Raw genomic sequence first — 26592 nt, 5'->3', positions numbered from 1 at the left:
TCCAGCACACTCCGCTGGTCTCGAAGCCCGATTTATCGATTTGAAGTCCGAGGTCCTCACCACTGAGCCACCACGGATCAGTACGGAGGTGCTTCGTAACAACATGGCAAATTTGGATATGATAAAATTTATTTTTTACCTTGTGCTCTTTTCCTTTCTTCTAAGCAAATTTGAAATAAGGTAGTGGTTGTGTAATATTGAAACTTATCAGCTAATTTAAAGTATTCAATATGACAACACTGACGTTTACAAACGTCAAGTTTTGTCAAAACTCAAAAGTCAGTTGAGTAATCAGAAGGTCAGTAATGAGTAAAGCTAAAGTCATGTTTCATTTATTAGTTACTACTTGCTATTAAAGTTTATACCTATTTATTACTAGTCGATGGAATTTTCTTATTAATTACAGTAGTGATTAAACTGCTCTGGATTGTAGTAGTATTAATTTTTAGACAGTGACATAATGTGTTAATTTATTGAGTGTTATTTAATATTGTGTTAAGTGTTCGCTTCTTCAATCTAGAAGGTTTAACCATGGCACCGAATTTTAGTAAAATTACTTCAAGGACAGATGTAAAAATTGCGTTAGCGGCATCTGCCGCTCTTGGTGCATGGATTGTAAAGAACTCTATAAAATCAAGGTAAGATTATTTACATGTGATTTCCATATTTCATATATTATGTAGTTTCTAATACTGTGCAATCAATTTATGTGTTTATGGTCTTTCTTTACTTTCGTATTGTGTATTTTAATTTTATAATCATTTACTTTACTACATGTAGTTCATACTACTTAACTGTATTTTAATGAACTCTGTATTTAAAAATACAGTACAGTACCAACAAAATACTAAAGAAAATAAAAGGTTAGGTAGAAGTTTTTTAAAATTCAATGCAATATTTATTTTAACATGTGGAAACATTCATATAACAAAAATCTTTCTTAACAATTAGCTATATTTATGATACTTGTTTGCAGTCAGAAGAAAAATGCTAAACCAAGCAGTCTGACATTGGAGGAGAGTGTACAATACATGATAAAGGACAAAGACAAGAAAGGGCCAAGAGCACAAGTTAACGCAAAGTTCTTCAATGAGCTCAAGGTGCTATGGAAGATTATGGTGCCCGGTGTATGGTCCAAGGAGAGTGGATTCATGGTGATGATAGCACTGTCGCTAATAGCCAGGACTATGTGCGATTTGTGGATCATACAGCATACAACCTTTATAGAAGGGTAAGCTAATGTAAATAAATAAATAAGCTATAATGTATATGAATAGTACATTTTTTTCTATTTATTCAGACTTAATACTATTCCTTTTTTTGTATTTATGAGTTTATCATTAGTACATTTATCTACCAATGATATTTTATGTGGCTTCTACTGTGTAGACTTGTCAATAAACATAATATGTAGTTACTATTTTAAAAGTCAAATTGTTAATTCAATACAGTAAAAAAAATTAAATACATCTAGACACAATTTTGAGTAAACGTCATTGTTTTTATTTACATATTTAACAGTATGATTAACACTATGTTGAATTCAGGAAATAATAAAAGGTGAAAGTAATACAACAGATAAATGGAATATTTATTTAATACTAGCGACCCGCCCCGGCTTCGCACGGGTGCAATGCTGATACTAAATACACTACAGAAAAACTGTGAACGTTGTATAATATAAAAACATAGCGGCCCGCTCCGACTTCGTATAGATAGCCTGGCGGCCGGCCGTTACCGCCGCAAACGCTACGTCCCGCAATTTTTAAATCTGTAATATCTTCGAAAATATTCACTTAAATCATACGGTGTAAAGGGCCATATAGATCTATATTAAACGAACAATGTATTCAAGGTATTTAATTGGTTAAGGATTAATGCTGTATTGGTTAAAATCGCATCGAAAATTAGCCATTATTTTTCATAAAAAGTAAATGACAAAAAAATGTTATTGTGGGTTATCCATAAGAGATAGACATATACCATCGCGGACTTTTCTATAGACCTTTTCAATGTGTATAATACTTAGTACATTATTTTGATAAAAGTCGTAGGGTTCAGCCTGCGTTTGCAATGTAAGCGGAAAAAATGTAATTTTTTATGACATCACTTTAGAAACCTCAAAAATAACAGTACTTCTCCACTATTTAATGGATGTTATTATACATATAAACCTTCCTCTTGAATCACTCTATCTATTAAAAAAAACCGCATCAAAATCCGTTGCGTAGTTTCAAAGATTTAAGCGTACAAAGGGACATAGGGACATAAGGACATAGGGACATAGGGACAGGGAAATCGACTTTGTTTTATACTATGTAGTGATTACAAACTTATTTTTAAAACAATTATGCATTTAAATTCTGAGTATTATCTAGCATAAAACAATTTTTTTATAAATTTATAACAATTTTTTTTTAAATAACTGCTGAACATACTTAAAAAATGACAATTTGTTTTTTTATGCAGGTAATACTTTTTTAAATGAGAAAATCAAGGTATTTGACCTAATGTATGGCAGAAAGAGCATAGTCATTCTAACTTGGAATTATTTATTTGATTAATAAAATGAAATAGTTTACTCAATTTTGGTTCATTGTATTGAAATGTTTGCATACAATAGACCCAAGTTTACAACAACATTTGTTATTTAAAATAGGTGGAAGGACCTGTGATATCATTGGATAAGTATAATTTATCCAATTCTATACATTTTACCATTCCAATATGAAATTATAATTCTGTTCATGGTAAAAGTTAAAAAAAATTATCACAGAAGTTTTGGTCCATTAATCCGTCAGTCCTCGGATCACAGACACAATAGAAAATCTATTGTGTCTCGGCCCGATCGGGCCGCTCGGTGGTCAATGGGTTAAATAAGATATTTCAAAAGAATCTTGTTGGCCAAAAATAAAAAAATAAATTGATAGAATAGTATGTCAAACTTTCTGACAAGTAGGTATAATGGCATAATAATAATTATAGGTCATCAAACTTATTGACATACATTTACAAATCCACACTTGGTGTTGGATTTATATTATATGTCCAACAAATTTTGTATCTTTCTTTAAAATTCCTGCAACTCGATTTTTACATCTCTTATTTTCTTATTCATGAATGACCAAGAAGTAACTTGTGTCTAAGCTTGTGTCAAACATTTTTGTATTTTTTGTATATGGCATTGATCGCAACTCTTGCTTAAAAACACGAGTATTATTAAATTATTTATTTATTTAAAAAAAAATAGTTGAAGTTTTTTAAGTAGGATTTTTTTAAATTATTTCTACAAGTGATTACCTAATTATTTTTAAGCTCCATAGTTTTTTATCTTACTGTGAAATTTTTATTAATATGACGCAAATGTCCACATATATTTGGTTGCTAAAAAAATAAAAATTAAAGATACATGAAAAATATTTATTAGAAAATTTTCATCTATCAGCGGTGATATTTTAATACATTAAAAATCGGCTAAAGCACGTCCGAAAGTGTTCGCGTTCAGCTGTGTATTTACGAATAACTGAAGGATACTTGTTTAAGCAAATGTATGGGTTTAACCGAGGAGCCGATTCTCATAAAAAAGTATTATTAGTTGTATTCAGGCATAAAACAATTTATATAAAAACAGAAAAAGCTATACATTAGCTGGAACACAACAATTACGATCTTTTGAACAATTTTAGACTGAAATAAGCTTTAAAATAAAAAAGACGTGTGGCACTCGGGGACTGCCGCGGTAAAGCTATTGCATAGCATGCCTTCAAGCCACACCTCTGTGCCTGTCGGAGTGGGGAGCGTGAGGTTTTTTTGTTACGGAATTTCTGGATTCGGTCCCCGCGCTCAAGGCCCGCGATAGAAGCTATGCAATAGCTTAAAAAAAATCCTAAAGAAGTAGACGAAAGTCGCTTAAAATCAAAATTAAGAACAAAAATGTAACGTATAGATGAAAGCTATACAAGAAACCGGTTCAATTTCTTCGAACTTGAAACGTATCACGTGAATGTACAAAGTCTATAGCAAATTAACGTGAATGGGTGAAAGATCATAATATAATCATGAAATATGTCACGTTTGCTATTAATATTACATTAGCATTTGAATTTCTAACAAGTCTGTAATATTACGAATATAAAGTACTAGATTTGCAAAGGAAAACCCGCATAGTTCCCGTTCCCGTGGGATTTCCGGGATAAAAACTATCCTATGTGTTAATCCAAGTTACCCTCTATATGTGAGCTAAATTTCATTGTAATCGGTTCAGTAGTTTTTACGTGAAAGAGTAACAAACATCCATACATCCATACATCCTTACAAACTTTCGCCTTTATAATATATAATATTAGAATATTAGATAAATCGCCGATACTTTGCACAAAATTTATGCATGCAAACGGAATAACTTTTGACAACCAAAACCTATAACTTTGTTTGAGAATCTAAACTGTAAACCTAGATATAGGTTCTTGGAGAAAAGTTTATTTCGCGCAAGTCTAAAGATTATATTCGACATTTGTCGATTAAATAGTAAATACCAATTTTAATCGATTGGTAAAAGTTTCTCTATAGAGAATATTATATATTCTATATTCTTAGTTGCAATAGCGAAATTTACAAATAGGTACCTACCTTACTGAAACTTAAATAGACCTCTTAGCCAAAGTACAGTACAGGATAACATAAACAAAATACTCAAAATAGTTTAAAATTATTTTTATGAATGCAAGAAATAATTGCATTACAGCATTTTGTTACTTTTCTTACCTGAAATTATTGTAAATTAGTATAAACTTAGATAATCCCTGTGGATAATCCTTATTAATTACTTTTTCTTTCCCTACATTAGTATGTAATACTTTAAATCTTAAATTTAAAATTAGGTATGCTTATGAAACTGATTGTTCACTTTAGACCGGGAGATACTGACACAAAATTTCGAGTCATTTGTAACAGGATGGCGGTTCTACAGGGGTCTTAGTAAAAAAGAAAAACGATGGTGTGAACGCTGGTACCGGCGGCTTAGTCGCGTGGGCGTTAGTCGAACTCGTCGGAAAAATAGCGAAGTCAAACGATTTGTAACACAAAAATTTTAGAATTTACCGATAGCCCATAAAAAAGAAGTAGGCGGTAGTGTCATGCCATACTTTTCCGGTGTGACTTACAGCCCGCCATACCGACGCGAATGTGTTGATTTAAAAAAAACAATTCAACCATTTGTACCAGGCTAACTTTTGCACAGGTAACCATCGTCGTGCAGCCATTTACGAAAATCGCCATGCCATACTTTTCGGACGATTCCAAATGGTCGCCATACCGCCGAAAATCTGCAAATTTTTTTTTCGCCGAACCATTTGTAACACCCTAAATTTTTTTTTCAACAACTCCTGAATGATTATAAATAGAAGTGTGATAATGCCATACCTGTGGGAGGTGGCGAATGTGTATAAGATTTTTTTTTATTGTATGATTTTATTCGTATTTTGAACGATTTGTAACAGTATGGCATTAATCTTTCCTATAAGTTTGAGGTTCAACAAATATAAATACAAAATTTCAAAGATCTAGGTGGTAGAAATCTTCACTTCTATAAATTAATAATAAATTTATTTATGAAGTATGGCAGCACTTTTTCCCCCTACTAGAAGTATGGCAAACATAATAATGGTCACATTTTATCAAATACTCTCCAAAAATCCAAATGCAATACTGGTACAAAAAGTTTGGCGAAAAAAAAAATTTTTGCAGATTTTCGGCGGTATGGCGACCATTTGGAATCGTCCGAAAAGTATGGTATGGTGATTTTCGTAAATGGCTACACGACGATGGTTACCTGTGCAAAAGTTAGCCTGGTACAAATGGTTGAATTGTTTTTTTTTAAATCAACACATTTGCGTCGGTATGGCGGGCTGTAAGTCACACCGGAAAAGTATGGCATGACACTACCGCCTACTTCTTTTTTATGGGCTATCGGTAAATTCTAAAATTTTTGTGTTACAAATCGTTTGACTTTCGCTATTTTTACGACGAGTTCGACTAACGCCCACGCGACTAAGCCGCCGGTACCAGTGTTCACACCATCGTTTTTCTTTTTGTCATTGCGTACTAAGACCCCTGTAGAACCGCCATCCTGTTACAAATGACTCGAAATTTTGTGTCAGTATCTCCCGGTCTACTTGACATACAATGAAAATTATAGTTTGCCATCATGTCATGGACGACGAACAAAAAGTTAAACTTATATCTAATAACAACATAATAACAGGTTTTGCTATATTTAGCTACAAATACTTCTTTAGCTTATGTTTTGAAAGTCTACTCTATACTTTGAAGAAGGATAAAAGCTCCTTTGTCGCCACAAAAAGGAAACAAAAACGTGATGGGGGTGTAAAAGACCCACCGGATTGAATTACGAATGTTATGTCGCTAAACATGTTTCAGAATGAATGGCATGAAAGCCGATTTAACGTCTTTTGTAATTATATAATACCTAATTCTTGTACAACCGGAAAAATTTAATACATCATATATAAATAAAGTATCAATAATTAAATACTTATCAGGTTCTTTCTTTAGAAATAACCGTATAAAAATGGCATGTGTGCCGAGCATATATATCAGAAGTGAAACTCTTTTGGCAAGATTCAAAGATACCAAAATCGTCGCCTTACAATCGCGACCTTAAAATTTAAATCTCAACACTTCTAAAGTTTCACTTCAAAAATCCATTATAAAGTGAAAGTACTTTTTTTTACTTTTCCGCTTCCTGAAAATTACACGTAAACGATAAAAATGTAAATAAATAAAATCTAGACAAAATAGGTAGGTACACAAAATAGACATCAATGTAAAAAATAGATAACTGTATTTCGTTTTTCATTCTCAAGTCACTTACGTCCGTCACTTACGTCCGTCAAATTACGTCCGCGTCATCTGGTATAATTCCTTCATGGTTAGATGCAGCATGCAAATAGATAAATTATGTTTAAAAGTATAAGTAGGTAGTAGGTACCTAACATTAAATATAACATCATCGATAAAAAGCAAATAACGCTTAGAAAATAACGTATTGTACAAAAAATAAATGCTTCTGTTTTTTATATATTCAAACATTTTTGCTTTCATTAAATTTCAAATTAATATTCTCAAATTGTGAAGGTTTGGTAAATATCGATTGGCTTTTGTTTTTGTGTAATTATTTTGCAGAATGATATATTTTTTGCGTTTTGATTGTAAGAGCTATAGCCTATAGGTTTCAGAATTAAACTAAAAGAGAGATTGTGAAATAGTTGACTAACGCGTAAAAATACTTATTGTAAAAGATAATAGGAGAGAGCCTTAGAAAGTGCATTACAAGAGCATTTAACTCCGGACTAACTAACTTACCTGAATAGCTTTATTTCCTTCAATATTTATGAATTAACAGGGTAGTTATGTCATTTTATGATAGCCTGAATTCATATAAATCAATGAGCTATCAACGGTAATTATAGTAAATGCTATAAACGCAATAATTACTGTTGTCACTGCTTTGTTAATATTGGTTTGCCTTTTACCACTTCTACCAATATATCTTGACTTAGTGACAATCTTTTACCATGAATAGCCATATTTTACATTTAGTATACATTTATTAAGGTTAACAAAAAACAGTATGAAATGTTAGTAAAACGTAATCGGTAATGGATTAAAACAAAAATTGAAAAGGACTAGTTTTTAGTAGGCACATATAGATATTCCTTATAATCAGTAGAAGTTAATAATCTTTATATATAAAAATGAATCGCAAAATGTGTTGGTAAGCGCATAACTCGAGAACGGCTGAACCGATTTCGATAATTCTTTTTTTATTATATTCCTTGAAGTACGAGGATGGTTCTTATGTAGAGAAAACGTAAACATGTACCACGGGCGAAGCCGGGGCGGACCGCTAGTCTCTAATGAAAATTAACTAATTGCCTTTGTTACAGATCTATTATCACAATGAACAAGCCAGAATTCAAAAAGCTTCTCACACAATTCTTCATGGCGATGCCATTGGTAAGTGGTCTCTTTCCAAATATACAATACTAGCTTACCGCCCGCGGCTTCGCCCGCTTTGTCTAAAACTTATTAAATTATATACTAAAACCTTCCTTTTGAATATATCTATTTATTTAAAAACAACCGCATCAAAATAAGTTTCGTTATTTTAAAGATTTAAGCATACGACTGGACATAGGGACACAGAAAGCTACTTCGTTTTATACTATGTAGAGATACATTGAAATTACTTCTGTATGTGTGAAATAATTGCTTTAATTAGCATACAATACATAATGCAATCTTCAATTTATCTCTACATAAAACAAAGTCGCTTTCAGCTTTTTGCCTGTCTGTCTGTCCATATGTATGCTTAGATCTTTAAAACTACACAACTGATTTTGACAGCGTTTTTTAATCGAGATATTCTTGTGGAATGTTTTAGTATATAATTTGCTAATAGATACATAGAGAACATGGGCGAAAAGCTAGTATAGGCACAGATAAATGATATAAACCTTATTTGCGTTTTTTTTCTAATACTATATTTTAAACTAGTTACTTATTTAATACATATTGAAACAACATAATATGATTAACTTGGTCCTTTTTTTCAGATTTCCCTTGTTAATAATGTGTTAAAATGGAGCATAGGAGAAATCAAGCTGCGAATAAGAACAAATCTGTCTTTGCATCTCTACGAACAATATTTGAAGTGAGTTATCAATTATTTATACATACACTAGCGGCCCGCCCCGGCTTCGCCCGTGGTACCTATATATGAAAAATAGATGTTGGCCGATTCTCAGACTTACCCGATATGCACGGAAAATTTCATGAGAATCGGTCCACCCGTTTCGGAGGAGTATGCAGACTAACATTGTGACACGAGAATTTTATATAAATAAATAAATAAATAAATAAATATTATAGGACATTATTACACAAATCGACCTAGTCCCACAGTAAGCGCAATTAAGGCTTGTGTTGTGGGTACTAGGCGACGATAAATATAATATTTAATAAATACATATATAGATAATAACACCCAGACCCAAGAACAAATAATTGAGTTCATCACACAAATATTTGCCCTGACCGGGGATCGAACCCGGGACCGTCGGCTCAGTAGGCAGTTACTTTACCACTGCGCCAACCGCGTCGTCAAATATAAGATTAGTTTTAATAGCAGTAGTTTATGTAACAAACCTGTTTGGAAACGATTTCCGTCTTCTTTAACACACGAAATGTTTGATATGAAGTAAAGTAGATATAGAAATATATTATAAATCTTAACATAGCGTTAAACAGTTAAAATTAAATAATGTATACTATAATGTTATATATAAATATAAATCACGTTTTTGAAACGTTTGACTCAAAAGTTTAGCTTAGTAATTGGATATTCTTTATTTATTTTTATAAAAATTGGTTCCTTGTAATTTTGAAACAGGTTTTATGTTATGCTCTCGATATTAACCTTGATGTTTTTGATACCGAAAAAGTTTGGTAGAACTCAATTACTAGGATAAAGTTAAGCTTATGTAACACTAGCATTCCGCCTGCGGCTTCGCCCGCGTTTTCAAAAAAAAACCCGCATAGTTCCCGTTCCCGTGGGATTTCCGGGATAAAACCTAGCCTATGTCACTCAGAAATGATGTAGCTTTCCAACAGTGAAAGAATTTTTCAAATCTGCCAAGTAGTTTCGGAGCCTATTCAATTCATACAAACAAACAAACAAAAAATCAAACCTTTCCTCTTTATAATATTTGTATAGATATAGGCTATATATAAAACAAATTGAATATCTTTATTTTTTTGCTTATAATATAAAATATCTTTATGTTTTATGAACAAAAAATAATTTAAGAATTTATCAAAAACTGTAAAATTTGCTTCCCCGTAAATGTATATGTTGGAATTTATTTAAAATTCAAGTATTTTTAAAGTGAAACTTTTATTACATCGTCTCAAACTTTTTGGTCTGTGTAGCGCATGTCACGTGTATCGCGGCTGCCGAGTAGGTATACCTACTCGGCAGCCGACCGACACGCGACATGCGCTACACAAAGCAGTGTTCGGAACCGTTCGAACAGTTTCACTTTTACGGTGGTTTCATAAAACCACACAACATTTTTTTTTACTTACTTACGGCAGTTTGTTTTCTGAACACGCCGAGTATAAAATAAATTATTTAAGATGTTGTGTTTACCAGATAAATTTTATAAAAAAAAGAAACAAAAATAATACAATTACGAAATCAAGGCCACCTTGTTCATTCCGAAAGACCCTTCATAGCATTCGGCCCGGATTTGCCGTTTTCAAAAATTTTATTCGACTTTATATGCATAGATAATAAATATACATTTTTTACTTTATCTTATTATATGATACAAAACACTTTTTGAAGTCGTTATTCATCACAAAATTATCTGATACATAATTGGATTGCTATTCGATTAATTGAAGAATGACTATGACGTATAAAACCTGTATTAATGAATGGGAATCTAATGGTTTAGTCTACACTCTACTGTCATAGATTGTCTATGAAATAGTTGTAGTGTGGACTGTGGAATCACGCCAGCGTTTGTCTGAAGTCCGTTTGAAACAAATGATCATTGTTAATATTTAATATTTACTTATTTTAATGAAAATAAAATAAATGCTATTGTTTTATGTCTTACTTGGTTTCTACTTGTGGCTCATTGTGGTCAAAAGAAATTCCCACGGATAGAGAAATGTTTCACCGCGGTAAAAGTAGCCTATGTCACTCTCTAGCCTTCTTACTATCTTCAGATAAAAAAAACATAAGCACACTTTTCACATTGTAATTATATATATAGGCACACTCACTAATAAGGTACAAAAAAAAGTAAGTATCATTGGTGTTTTTCATAAGGACAGGGATTATTCAAATTTCATTAAGATTCATTCACTATTTGAGCTCTCTTAGAATAGTAACATCAAATGGTAAATAAAAATAAAATGTTATAAACAAGACCACTAAAATAATGAAATCATGAAATCATATGATATATCTTTCTGCACAAAAAGTATCTTTATTATACACAAAATAAACAAGGAATTTATGAATAATGTGTGAAAATAATTAAATGTACTTGGAGTGCTTCGTTAAAATCAGGAAAAGCGTTTTAAATAGGTACCTATAAGATTAACCTTCATAATTGCGTTATTATAATTCGCTACTTATTTTTCTATTATAATCATATAATTAAAATGTATATCAACATAAGCATTCCAATCCTTAATCAGTTATGATAATCTAGTAATGATTAAATTTTGCTTAAAGTCTACAAAATCTGCAAATTAACATTTATTAATACTTTGTTTATTTATAGCATCAAAATACACAACAATTAATTATTTAAATTCTCTCACGCGTCCTACTATAACATACTGATTTAGTTACGAGCAAATAATGTACGTAGGACGCGTGAAGCTTTAAAGGTCAATTAGAAATACAACAGACGGTATTCACAAATGTTAGCATTTATAATATTAGTAGTTTAATGCTTTATTGGTAGTGTAAACGACTTGCTATAATATTATTTACTAAAAATCGGAATTACATTATCTGTTTGTAGGTACTTTATGGGCAATATGATTTTCCATTTTCTGTATTTAGGTACTATTTACGATATAAGTAGATAGTTGAGGCATTTTTTTATTTTTTCAACTTACTGAAAAAACGGGGAAGGGTTATGTCCGGTTCGTTCTTTTGTCAATGTGAAAGCGTTTTAGTTTTTTATGAGAAAATATTTACTATTATGTTAATGCTGTTAACGATCCAAATTTAGTCAGTCTGGATAACATAGGCTACACTTTAGACAGCAAGAGTGAAGCCGATGGCTCCATCTTTTTTAAAACAATAATTCTAAATTAAACAATTTATCGCGGAAATTAAAATATGAATTTAAACGTAAAGGTGTATAATGTATAGGTATTATGTTAATTGAAAATTCATAATCGCTATGTCGGGTCACTACAAGAGGTCATTTGTAGACTGTAGTATTTATAAGTTACTAGCGGTCCGCTCCGGCTTCGCCCGTGGTACATGTTTACGTTTTCTCTACATAAGAACCATCCTCGTACTTCAAGGAATATAATAAAAAAAGAATTATCGAAATCGGTTCAGCCGTTCTCGAGTTATGCGCTTACCAACACATTTTGCGATTCATTTTTATATATAACTAGCGGTCCGCCCCGGCTTCGCCCGTGGTATATGTTTACGTTTTCTCTATATAAAAACCATCCTCGTACTTCAAGGAATATAATAAAAAAAGAATTATCGAAATCGGTTCAGCCGTTCTCGAGTTATGCGCTTACCAACACATTTTGCGATTCATTTTTATATATAAGACTAGAGGTCCGCCCCGGCTTCGCCCGTGGTTTATATTTACGTTTTCTCTACGTAAGAACCATCCTCGTACTTCAAGGAATATAATAAAAAAAGAATTAACGAAATCGGTTCAGCCGTTCTGAAGTTATGCGCTTACCAACACATTTTGGGATTCATTTTTATATTATAGACTAGCTGCGCTCCGCGGTTTCACCCGCGTGGCTCCACTCCTGTTGGTCTAAGTGTTATGGTACAATATAGCCTACTATAGCCTTCCTCGATCAATGGGCTATCTAACACTGAAAGAATTTTTCAAATCGGAATCAAAGTAGTTTCGGCGAATATCCCTTCCCTCCTCACCTTCACCCCGTCATTATTATCCATTATGTGAATAATGATATTGAGAGATTTGTATCTTACAAATTGCGGGGTAAATTTTCCCTCACATGGTAACCCTAAATATTGTGACGTATTCTTTTTTTATCTCTTTCTGCGACACGCATTGCCGGTGTCTATTGGATTCTCTGTCTACGCCTACAACGCATAGCTAGCCGAATACAGTTTATTTTTTAATTTTTTTTTAACTCGTGATATCTTTTGAATGGATTGTCAGAATCGAATAATTCAAAAAGTAATATAAAGATATTGAAGCAGTCTTATATAATACATCGTTTATTTTGATAAGGGTTAATACCAAGGTACAAATAAAGAGCTTTTTGTAGCGGTGGTATTTTAATTTCTTTTTTTCAATAAAAAAACGCTTATTGTGACATGACTGTAATAGTTAGAGATATGCTGCCGCTGATTTTTTGTAGATAATGGTGTGTTCTAAAAAAATGTAGTATATCATTTTGTTCTATCATCAATAGTTTTCGCAGCGCACGCGATGTAAGGTAGTTTTTTGATATTTTTTTCACACCTTGGATTACGTTATCGTAATTTTAGTAAGGATGCCTATTTTTTTTGAAAATGAAATATAGCCTATGTCACTCAGAAATGATGTAGCTTTCCAACAGTGAAAGAATTTTTCAAATCTGCCAAGTAGTTTCGGAGCCTATTCAATTCATACAAACAAACAAACAAACAAAAAATCAAACCTTTCCTCTTTATAATATTTGTATAGACTAGCGACCCGCCCCGGCTTCAAACGGGTGCAATGCTGATACTAAATACACTACAGAAAAATTGTGAACGTTGTATAGGTATAAAAATAATTTGGAAAATCCAAAAGTGCACGCCTCATAATTTTTTTTTAATAAATATTTATTAATTATTATTTTTGTTTATTTAATAACAATTAAACCACATCGAATCAGACCCTGAAAAATGAAAGGGTTCTATTCCTGAGCATACTCAAGCGTAAGAGAAAAAAAAAGACTCGATTAGTAAAGTATTTCGGTCGCTATCGTGTTAACAAGAAAAAGGATCCGCACATACAGACACACGGACGTCCAAGACAGAACTTTTTTAAACTGTTTTTTAACTAGTTTAAATAACAAAAATGACATCAAAAATATCATGAACGTTAAAAATAGTGTTTTTTCTTAATATGTGTGTGTATGTATTATCTTACAAGTGCAATGTATGATACATAAAGACATTTTAAGTTTGAAAAATCAGATGTTTTGCGCGAAGTGACAGTAGTACCCACCTCAACGCTTCGCTTATGAGGCGTGCAATATATGTATTGGACAGTTCCCTGTTCCGTTTATATTTAAAGATATTTTTTTTAAATGTCCTTGAAATAGGTCCATGTGCATTTATTCACACTGTCTTACACACAGAAATCGAAAATTGCATACAATTAATAAATACCTTTTTGTGTAGAGTGAAAAAAATCCAAAAGTGCACGCCTCATAATTTTTTTTTAATAAATATTTATTAATTATTATTTTTGTTTATTTAATAACAATTAAACCACATCGAATCAGACCCTGAAAAATGAAAGGGTTCTATTCCTGAGCATACTCAAGCGTAAGAGAAAAAAAAAGACTCGATTAGTAAAGTATTTCGGTCGCTATCGTGTTAACAAGAAAAAGGATCCGCACATACAGACACACGGACGTCCAAGACAGAACTTTTTTAAACTGTTTTTTAACTAGTTTAAATAACAAAAATGACATCAAAAATATCATGAACGTTAAAAATAGTATTTTTCTTAATATGTGTGTGTATGTATTATCTTACAAGTGCAATGTATGATACATAAAGACATTTTAAGTTTGAAAAATCAGATGTTTTGCGCGAAGTGACAGTAGTACCCACCTCAACGCTTCGCTTATGAGGCGTGCAATATAATAAAATGACACCACATACATATCAGCAATAAATAAACATTGTAATACACTAACACAGTCCTTATAAAATTTATTTGTTATATTTTCACCTGTATGTTTGTAAAGGAATATGAACTTGATTTTGACTATTTCAACGAACAGTTAAAATTAAAAAATCAAACTTTGTATACTTATCAATGATCGGTGACAATACAATTTTTTTTAATTTCCAGAGGTTTCACATACTACAAAGTGACGAACCTCGACAATCGGATATCGAACGCCGACCAGCTGCTGACCACAGATATCGAGAAGTTCTGCGACACCGTCATAGATCTGTACAGTTACATCAGCAAGCCGCTGCTCGATATATCGATATATTTGTATCGATTGACTGTTAATTTAGGACCTTCTGTAAGTTTTAATGCAATTTATTAATTAGAAATGCATATTTAAATTTTAAACCTCTGAGTTGCATAAATAAATTATAATTGATATGTAATCTATATTAAGAGTCACCTCATACCGTTTAATGAAGGGTCACCTTCGTTATAGACGAAAAAATTACACTAAGGTACATGGTAAGGCAAAGATCTTGAATGTTACTTCAGCGAAATTCAAAATCTTGGGCTAAGGTGTACAGTGTAATTGGGACATTTTATGCACACTAAAACTTCTGCCTCTATTGTAGAAATACGAGTACATACATTTAATTTAAATCAACAAAAGTACTTACCTACTGATAAAACTTTAATTTCGATGCAGTTTGTTATAACTATAAGGAAATCCTACATAATATGATATTTACCGACCATAATGTCACCATTTGTTGAGTGTTGCGGTCACCTTGAGGGTTTCCTTACATAATATTATAACTATTGTTTCTCTACACCCATATTTAATATTATCTATCAATTGAAGACTATGACATAATTAAGAAGTTTTGTTGATCACGCCATTATTTCACATGAAGATGATTCTTCTATTGCAATAATTTGATGATTAATCTTGCATTTGTCATTTGTTTTACTTTTTTACGTGGCAAATTGTAATTATGTATGTTTTTATACATCGCACACGCACGTATCTTTGTTTACTTCTATTTACAATGGAATAAAACTTTATGTCTATAAAATCGACGTAAAGTACTAGTTATTGTGTGTCACTTTCACTAGTTAATTTATTGTATACCTACTTGGTAATAAATAATTCTTAGGGTAATTTTTTTTATTCGATTGAATAACAGTAATTTCTACATACTTTAGGATTCATAAAACAATAATTATGTAAAGCATTTAGTGGTTCCAATTTAGCGACATATTTGAGCAAAAATTCCAATTAGAATTTCATAATATAATCAGAGTTATTACGTGAAAAATAAAGGCATTCTTTTCAAAAATTTCTTCGACCTTACATTTTGTCCCTTTATAATATATAGTATACATGTGTTGGTTTTGCTATATTATGTATAATATATTTAGATGGACTATTTTGATATGACAAATTACCTGAAAAGGTTCTAACTGTGAAATAATGGTAAATAATCATAGTTAGAATTTAACAAAATTGAACCAGTCATTTTAAATGAGTTGTCAATTGCACTGCTTAGTTACAACAATCATAAAAAAGGGTAATTAGCACAAGGTAAACACTGTTAGAGCGGGGGCACACGATGCGTTGCGGCGGCGGTGCGGCGCCGGAGCGGTGTCGCTGCGTCGTCTTACATAGAAATATCTGTGGCATGTCACACGATGCGCTCCGGCGCCGCACCGGACTTGTAACCACCAAGACGAGGCGGGGAGGGGTGAATGCGGTGCGACGTCGGAGCGGCACCGCTCAGTTGTTTTGCATCACAAGGAAGGACACGCTGTGCAACGCTGCTACGACGCCGCTGCGACAGAACAACGTTACGGCGCCGCACCACTCGTGTGCCCACTGAGGGCGCGGGCACACGATGCGTTGCGGCGCCGCACCGCAAAGATTTCACCGTGTCAGTGGGCACACGAGCGGTGCGGCGCCGTAACGTTGTTCTGTCGCAGCGGCGTCGTAGCAGCGTTGCACAGCGTGTCCTTCCTTGTGACGCAAAACAACTGAGCGGTGCCGCTCCGACGTCGCACCGCATTCACCCCTCCCCGCCTCGTCTTGGTGGTTACAAGTCCGGTGCGGCGCCGGAGCGCATCGTGTGACATGCCACAGATATTTCTATGTAAGACGACGCAGCGACACCGCTCCGGCGCCGCACCGCCGCCGCAACGCATCGTGTGCCCCCGCTCTGACACGGTGAAATCTTTGCGGTGCGGCGCCGCAACGCATCGTGTGCCCGCGCCCTTACTAGACAATGGCAGTTTTTATTCATTTGTCCATTTTGACGCTGAAATTGCTAAAATATTTTTGGGTTTCTCTACAGTCGTATTATTTTGTAATAAATAAAAAAATATATAATGTATATTATATAGACTACATGTATCCCTACATGTAACCTACATGTATCCTTCCTTTGCTGCAAAAATACATATTATATAAATAATGTTTATGTATTTTACGATTCTATTGAATAATTTGGTAAGTTATAATTTTTTTTCAGACGCCTGGCTTAATGATGGCCTACTTATTTGCATCTGGAATGTTCTTGACGTATTTGCGACGGCCTACAGGTAAAAAATCTTAATACAAAAGTAATATTAAAACAGTAGCGAAATAAAATTGAGTTTTTATCAAATTACTTTTTTTTATTAGAAGCTGACAAAAAATAATTTTAAGTACTTATTGATTAATTCATGTTTTTGTAAATTTTTATAAAATTCCAATTTTAAACATTAAAAAATGCTTCCTCATGTAATAAAAAGTTCCTATACTGGAAAATATATTTTTTTCTACATTATTTTTTTATTTTCAGCTCGCATGACGGTCCATGAGCAGAAATTAGAAGGCGAATATAGATTTGTTAATTCAAGACTTATAACTAACTCTGAAGAAATCGCTTTCTATCAAGTAAGTATTTCCTCTAAATAGATTTAAAGACCATTTTATTAGAAACTCTAGAAAAAAATAGTTAGAAATGCAGGTAATTGTCCAAGGACTTGTATAAATAATCGATAAAATATCACTTAAAATAAGTGGTACTGAAGTAAAAATAGTTTTATTTAATAAAAAAGGATACTATATTCTTGAATAAAAATCTAATTTTACAAGTTATATTCAACTCAAATATAATCTTAAGAATATCCTAAACTAAATAAATGTTCTTATTTCAGGGTAACAGGCGGGAACAGTTGACTCTACTATCGAGTTTCTACAAACTAACGCGGCATTTGAGGAATTTCCTCAACTTCCGCGTTGGTATGGGCTTCATAGACAACATTGTTGCTAAATGTAAGTTTATTTTATGTATTTATTTATCCTCACTAATATGATAGTTTATAAAATCAAATGTGTCGATTTGTTTGTCTTTCTTTCACATCGAAACGTAGCGATTTAATGGTAATATTTTTGTGTCTGGAGATAGCTCGGAGGCTAGAATGATATAGGCTTTTTATTATGGACTAGCTTCCGCCCACGACTTTGTACATCCCCGCATCCCCGTGCATCCCCGTTTTTCCCCGTTCCTGCAAGAATTTCGGGAAATCCCTTCTTAGCGGATGCCTACGTCCTAACATCTACCGGCATGCCAAATTTCAGCCCGATACGTCCAGTGGTTTGGGCTGTACGTTGATAGATCACTATATCAGTCACCTTTGAGTTTTATATATATAGATAGACAAAAGCTTGTTCAAATATATACCCCATTAGTGTACGAAAAAGGTAAATGAATAATGTTTATTTACAATCACAAATGTCTATATGTAGGAATGTTTATGGATTACAAATATCATCAAGCTACAAGTAAGGTTATGTTCGTAAACTAATGTTTATGAATAAACATACAAACATGGTGTTAAATACAATGTTGCGATTCTTGAACTGGGTTTATGGTTTGTAATTATGTAATTTTAATACAACTTTGTATGATAGACTAGCTTCACCCGCGGTTGAATGCTAATTTTAGCCTAGTTATTTTAATTCCAAATCTTTGCTGTAGTGAAACCGTGAAAGTGTAGCAGACAGACAGATACATTTTCGCATTTATACTATATTAGTTTGCCGTTCGCGGCTTCCCTCGCTTTGTCTATAACCTAATAAATTATATACTGAAATATTGCCTTTGAATTGCTCTATCTATTAAAAAAAACCGCATCAAAATCCGTTCCATATAGATTTAAGCATAGGGACAGAGAACGCGACTTTGTTAAATACTATGTGATGAATTCTCTATGCATGTCATGAATATTTTTACTTCTTTCAACTATCTTGATACGTAATTTTATGATCAATTTATTGGCTTGCAAATCAAAACTTGTTACACACTTATGGGTGGTTGAACGATTAACAATCACATAGTTTCATGTGACGTACTTTTCGCACTCAAGTACTAGATTATATTTGTATCTTTGTTTGTAGCATATGTATAAATATTATGTTATTTAACGAATACTTATGTGCTTCATCAGCTGTTGTTATTCATCCCCCAATCACAATATTATGTATTTAAACCTAACATGATATTAATTAGAAATTGTTTTTTTTAGATAAAATACAGGAGAATTTAAATAACTCTCCATAGCTAATTATATTTAGGTAGATATGTGAAATAATATTAAATGACTCAGTGCGCACACCTTGCGCGGTCGATAGTAGTACCGACACTATATCATCGAGCTACTGACTCAAGGAATATAAACCATAGCATGGCCCGTAACCCCATGCATTTCATATCAATTGAATATCGACATTATGTTGTACACCATAGAGTACATTGTAATACGAAGGTATAGCCACATAACAACTATGTTATAATTCTCTCACATGTATGTCATACGAAACAAATATCTTATAAATATCTTAGCCCACATCTCAGCTTACCATCAGGCGAGATCGTGGCCAAGCGCTCCCCTATCGCAGCATAAAAAAATATGTACATATTTCTATACTTATAGATTATGTATTTTTAATCTTTATAGATGTGGCGATTGTTGTCGGTTTTTACGCTGTATCTCGACCGTTCTTCGTGAAGGATCACAACTTACTCACCACTGGCTCAGAACAAGATAGATTTAGGGTATGTACACATTAAATTAACTAAATAATTATTTTATTTCAAACCAAAACATACCTTTAACTATGGAAAAACTCAATTTATATGCATGCTTATTAATGTAGATTTTTTACATTTAGAAACAGAGATAGATGTACTTAAATCACTCATGTGTATGAAAAATCAATTCTTGTTTGATACTGCCATAAATAAAACTATTTATTAAAAATCGAAAAAGGGCATATTTATACCTCAAAGGCCGGCATCACATTCGCGGTGGACATAACGTCGCGACTGCTTATGGACGGCGGGCATCACTTTCCATCAGGTGACCCGCCAGCTCGTGTGCCTGCTTAGGCGATTAAAAAAAAAAATCGATCGATGGCTCCTTAACAATTTGATGAACTTATATGCCAACTCGCATTAAGCTTATAATTTTTGTGTTGTTGTTAATGTTGATAAATGTAACAATAGTAACAATTTAGATGATAATAAAAATAACGTCGAAAACAGCAATTCTCATATCTATTTACCCGCAGCACTACTACACATACGGTCGTATGTTAGTCAAAATGGCGGAAGGTATCGGGCGCTTGGTTCTCTCCGGGCGAGAGATGAGCAAATTGGCCGGACTTACAGCAAGAGTCACTCAACTAAGAACCGTGTTAGCGGACGTCAATAAGGGCAACTATGTACGGACCATGGTGGATAGACAGCCTAATGGCAGCGGTGAGTAAAAAAACAAGAAAAATTACAAAAAATCATAAAAACAACATCGCATGCATCGTAGGCATATTTGGTGATAAGAAATGAGCAAATCGGACTTAAAGCAAAAGTGACGCAGCACAGAACAGTGTTAGAGGATGTCAAGAAGGACAATTATGTACGGACCATGGTGGATAGACAGCCTAATGGCAGTGGTGAGTTATAAAACAAGAAAAAATAACAAAAAATAAAAAAAAAAAACATCGTGGGCTCGGTATTTCGTGGTTAGTGATGAGCAAATTGGCTGAACACAGCAGCACAGCAGAACAGCTAAGCTAATTTAACTACAAAACAAAAAAAAAAAACAATAATGGAGGCGGACTAGCGGTTAATGTTGTCTTTCAAATAGAATATGTAGAAGAAAAAAAGCTAGAAAGTTTTAATGAAAAATTGTTTTACCTTTTCGTTACATCTATGATCTAATCCATCATGTTTGCCTTATTGAGAAAGGGTTGAGAAAGCAAAAAAAATTATTATCATTAATATAAGGTATTCAACTTTTTTTCTCCTTTCAGTAAGCTCGAGTCCGCTTTCTTTAACACCAGGGGGTGGTAGAATAATCTACCAAGACAAGATCATTCGCTTCGACAGAGTACCGCTTGTTACTCCCAATGGAGATGTTCTCATAAAGGAGTTATCCTTTGAAGTCAAGTAAGTTGTTCATTAAATTGTCTATTGTGGTTTTCACAAATGTTTTGTCCGTTGATTATTTAAGTTAAACATCAAAATTGTGTTATAACAAATAAGACACAAACATAAAATTGTATGTCATTAATGTGCAGCTTCATAAATTTTAAAGTTGTTACGTAAGTATCCTTGGAGCTAATCAAACATAAGCAATTTTTTTAGGAGTAATGAGTTCCATTGTTATGTTTAATTATTGTATAGTTATTAGAAATAATATAAAGTAACTGTTGAGAATTAATTCATGTTTTAATGTTGTTGTTATAATTAATGTTTTTGTTACGTTTGTTATTAATTGATTTTTTTTATATAATCTTCATAGCGATTAAAACAATTTTAATTTACGTCATCAAATACGGTTATTTGTATTTAAAGTAACATTAATAATTAATGTTGGCACTATTGGCAGCTTAATTGGTTCGGTCTATTGTTTTAACCAAAACATAAAACATAGTTAATGAATGTTTGACGCGTGTTTGACCGAGTACGTAGTACGTTTTATTTTTCAACTGACTTTCCCAAAAACCCTCAATTCGACAGATTTAATTTTCCGTTTCTGTTACTCCGTAGCTCCGTAAATTTTTAACAGATTGACGTTATTCTTTTTGTATTCGATAAGAAATTGTCATTGGTCCCTATTTTACAATTTGGAGTGGCACCTTCAGGACTTGCGGTTTTTATAGAAAATAGTTATTTCATTAATTTATTCCATCCAATAACCTGGTCAGAAGTATTTTTATGAATTACTAGTGGTCAGCCCCGGCTTCGCCCGTGGTACATATTTTGCAATAAAAGGTAGCCTATGTCCTTTCTCGGGTATCAAAATATGTATCTCCATACCAAATTTCATGCAAATTGGTTCAGTAGTTTAGGCGTGATTGAGTAACAGACAGACAGAGTTACTTTCGCATTTATAATAAGTATTAAGTATGGATTTTATTTATTTATTTTATTACCAGATCAGGTATAAACATGTTAGTGTGCGGGCCAAACGGTTGCGGCAAGTCGTCCATGTTCCGCATGCTCGGCGAGCTGTGGCCGATCTTCGGCGGGACTCTCACCAAGCCGCCGAAGGGCAAGCTGTTCTATGTGCCGCAGAGACCGTATATGACGTTGGGCACTTTTAGGGATCAGGTGGGTTTTTTTTGACGTGACAACGTCTTAAATTAGGTTGCGACTGGGAGTCACTTATGAAAAAGTGTAACGCTCGGTAACGTTACGATGAGTCACCGAACGAGAGAGAGGCCCGCCGAATGCCTTGCGTCTCTCTCCCACTCAACTATGATCGAGAAAAAGACGTTGTCACGTAAAATCTTCGCCCGTAAAACCGACTTTACAGGCAACCATTTTTATTATTAATTTATGACTAAGTAAGGTATAAATGTCCTGAAATTAATTTAAACTCTACGATTGATAAGCTGTAGGCAAGGTGTTATACGTGCCGCAGAGACCGTATATGACGCTGGGCACTTTTAGGGATCAGGTAGGTTTTTTATTAATTTATCGCCAGGTCAGGTATAAATGTGCTGTAATTTAAACTCCTACGATTGATAAGCTGTAGGCAAGGTATTCTATGTGCCGCAGAGACCGTATATGACGTTGGGCACTTTTAGGGATCAGGTAGGTTTTTTATTAATTTATCGCCAGGTCAGGTATAAATGTGCTGTTTAATTAATTTTAACTCCTACGATTGGTCAGCTGTAGGCAAGCTGTTCTATGTGCCGCAGAGACCGTATATGACGCTGGGCACTTTTAGGGACCAGGTGGGTTTTTTTAATTAATTTATCGCCAGGTCAGGTATAAATGTGCTGTAATTAATTTAAACTCTACGATTGGTGAGCTGTAGGCAAGCTGTTCTATGTGCCGCAGAGATCGTATGTGACGCTGGGCACTTTTAGGGATCAGGTGGGTTTTTTCTTTTATTTATTTATTTATTTAATTATTTATTGCACAAACAAAAGAAATAGAGACACAAGTACAGATAAGAAGAGAATAATGTGTACAAACGATGGCCTTATCGCTAGGCAGCGATCTCTTCCAGGCCACCGTAAGTAATATGTAAGGAGAGATCAGGTGGGTTGTTGTTATAAGTTAAGTGGTACAAACGTGCAAAGGAGATTATTTATCCAATTACAGCAAAACTTGAATGTGTCCATTGTTTGTCCTTGTATTTTGAAACTTTTCAGAAATCATAAATAGCTTATTTTTAAGTAAAAGTGAAGCCATACGGAACAGATTTTGTATACCAACAGTGTAATTTTAAATGCAGTAGTTCGCTTTTATTAAACAACATTGTTTAAAAAAATCAGAAGAAATTTTCCAATAAATTTTAGTTGAACTCACAGTTTGTCTATGTAATCCAGTATTGAAAATTAATAAAACACAGAAGTAATTTTTTAACACTTATAAAAAAAAATGTGTGATTTTATGAAACCACGGTAAAAGTGAAACTTAGGCACAAAATTATCGTATTTGTACGATAATGACTCCGAACACTGATTTATACCTACTCGGCAGCCGACCGTCACGCGACATGCGCTACACAGACCAAAAGGTTTGAGACGATGTAATAAAAGTTTCACTTTAAAATTAAAAACATTTTTCACAGATAATCTACCCGCAAACCCGCGAAGAGATGGTCCGTCGCGGTCGTACGGACGCTGAGCTCAGCAGATTCCTAGATATTGTGCAACTGTCGTACTTGAGTACAAGAGAGGGGGGGTGGGATGCTGTGGAAGATTGGATGGATGTGCTCTCCGGGGGCGAGAAACAGAGGATAGCTGTGAGTTCTTTATACATGTTTATTGACGTGACAACGTCTTATAATTCGATAGAGCCGGCTGCACGCACGAAAAAACATGACTCATGCGGCGTTACCTCGCTCTGAGGCGTTCCATAGGCTTAAAGTGCAAGCGAGAGCGCGGAACGAGCGACAAAGAAGCACAATCGCACATTGTCACGTTCAACTATCGTCAGTAAACCGACTTTACAGACAACCGATTTTTTTTGTAGTTTTTTGTATTTTGAACAAGGTTTGCAAGGAGTATGGTCTATAGTTGTGAGTTGGTGATATATTACGATTTTTAAACTGACTTCGCCATGTAAATTATATAAAGTGTTTATTAAAGGGTAATAAATAAATAAAGTGATAAGTTGTTTAAACAGGTATTTGTACCGACTATGTGCAACTGTTTTCCAATTATATTTTGGATAGAGACTAGAGTCCTTTTAGTGTCATTTTGTGTCTTATTTTTACCCACTGAATTTACAGTTTCATCAGCAAGTGAAAAACAATGTCGTCATGATTTCTTTCTATTCAACTGTTTCGAAAATTAAACGAAACATAGACGTTATTATTATGTTAAATTCAGCTTCATCATGAAGTATTTAACGTAATATTACGTTGAATTCAAACAAATTTTATTTGTACAGATGGCGCGTTTGTTCTACCACGAGCCGCAGTTCGCCATTTTGGACGAGTGCACGAGCGCCGTGTCTGTGGACGTTGAGGGACAAATGTATCAATATTGTAGAGAGGTAAATTATCATTATGTTCAAATTAATTATTATTTTATCAAACTAATTGAAATAAAGTTAATAAAATTACATATTTAATTAAATTTAGAGGATTTTCGTGATACTATAAAAATCTTGTTTGCTGTAAAAAAAATTCTATAATTTTAATCATATCATAATCCATTTTACATACATTCAGTGTAAAAAAAAAATATTAAACACTTTATTCAAAATTACTTTTTGTGTTATTATATATTCATTTTATCACTCCGTATATCTGAATACAAACCTTTTTGAATGTCCTTTTTATTCCATTAAAATAATTAGTGATAAGGCCGCCAAATTGTACATTTATTTTAAGTTACATATCGTTTCTATTTCTGTTTTTGTGTGCATTGTACAATAAAGTGTTTTCTATTCTATTCTATTATCGTTTCCAGATGGGCATATCGCTATTCACGGTGTCCCACCGCAAGTCTCTATGGAAGCACCACGACCATTACTTGCAAATGGACGGTCGTGGAGGTTATGTTTTTGGAGAAATCGATAATAGCACGCAGGAATTTGGATCGTGATCACAATAATAAATAATAATTAGCCAATACCATTGTATGATAAATGACTAGACTTGCGATATCAAAATGTCCGAAGCTAAACTCTGCTTACGTGTGTTAGGCAGAGTTAGAACGGTACAATTGACTTTGAACATTACTGCCACGTAATAAGGTGGTAATTTCAATGAGTGTGTTATACAATATGGCTAGGATGTTTCGACGATTTTTTAATAGGCGAGTCTAGTTTTTTACGTCAATAGGCAATATACAAACGGTCATGCTGCATGACATGCAAGTTGCTCAAGTTTTTATCTATAGAAATATTGTGTAAAACAAAATGTACTGTACTAAAGCTTACATGCTAGCGAAATTGCGAGTTCGCTTATAACATTAATTCCTAGAGAAATGAATTCATGTCATACATTCTATCGGTCAATTAGGGAAAGCTGGCATGTTCACAGTACTCACACTTATGCAATTTCACTTACAGTATGTTCAAAAATAAATGCGACTCTAGTTTCATTTTAGACTTGAATTGTAAAATGGGTGCGTTGTAGATATGTATATGCAAATATAATTACTTATGAAAGCTCTCATAATTTACCTGTAAAATTATAATTTAAAAGTAAATCAATTGATGAAGTTAATTATTTATTCTAATAATAATCAATTGGATAAAAGTATTAATAATCATTCAATTATCAAATAATAATTAAATTCCTGACTTTGGTCGAGTAAAGATATCTAAGAAATATTATATTTGTAGTAAGTACGTAATACCTACCAATACGCGCTAACAAATATGTGTTACATGTTTATTGTATAATTTTCACACTATTGGTTTTAAACTCAAACTCAAACATTTATACAATTAGACTTCTTCTAGAAGCACTTTTGAATCGTCATAACAGTTTAACAGTTTTAACATTTACCACCAATTCAGAAAGCAGTATCTATAGAGAAGAAGAAGAATCTATTTAATCATAATCGTAATCTTCTACTTCACTGTAACTTTCATCGCTCGAAGAACTCGATGTTTCGTTGTCGGAATTTCTTAATGTTATTATACATGAGTCAGTGTAATTATCTACTTTTGGGTCTAATTGAATATATTTTTCCTCATGTTCTCGCGTCTTTCTCCAAACGTCACTAAACATATCCAGACTAATAGCATTTGCTTCCTTTCTAAATAATTCTTACACAGTTTTCAAGTTAAAGTTCACATTTTGTGATGCTACTTTCCCTTTAATTATGCCCCATAGTAGGTAACTCTATTGGGTTGAG

The 26592-nt window shown here is 33.3% G+C and overlaps 1 protein-coding gene across 2 annotated transcripts; it reads left to right on the top strand.

The window, feature by feature from the left end:
- Positions 1 to 322: 322 nt before the first annotated feature.
- Positions 323 to 25717, top strand: Abcd3 (ATP binding cassette subfamily D member Pmp70). 2 transcript variants are annotated; one of them, XM_089700503.1, is made up of 16 exons: positions 323 to 638; positions 977 to 1231; positions 7968 to 8037; positions 8637 to 8734; positions 14892 to 15072; positions 17243 to 17312; positions 17555 to 17649; positions 17913 to 18030; positions 19716 to 19813; positions 20329 to 20518; positions 21070 to 21205; positions 22198 to 22313; positions 22943 to 23001; positions 23847 to 24020; positions 24671 to 24775; positions 25195 to 25717. In XM_089700503.1, exons 1-16 carry the CDS (start codon positions 532 to 534, stop codon positions 25327 to 25329), a joined length of 2007 nt encoding a protein of 668 aa, XP_089556629.1. In that variant the 5' UTR covers positions 323 to 531; the 3' UTR covers positions 25330 to 25717. The 2 variants fall into 2 exon arrangements, with proteins under 2 accessions (XP_089556629.1, XP_089556628.1); XM_089700502.1 differs by lacking the exon at positions 22943 to 23001 and having other exon boundaries at positions 22198 to 22372.
- The last annotated feature ends 875 nt before the right edge of the window (positions 25718 to 26592 follow it).

This window comes from Colias philodice, chromosome 11, assembly GCF_061535455.1.
Source record: "Colias philodice isolate Cphi_HAF_F1 chromosome 11, ilColPhil1 Martin Lab GWU primary, whole genome shotgun sequence".
Lineage (NCBI taxonomy): Eukaryota > Metazoa > Arthropoda > Insecta > Lepidoptera > Pieridae > Colias > Colias philodice.
Note: the sequence above shows the minus strand (reverse complement) of the source record. Positions and strands in the feature narration are given on the sequence as shown.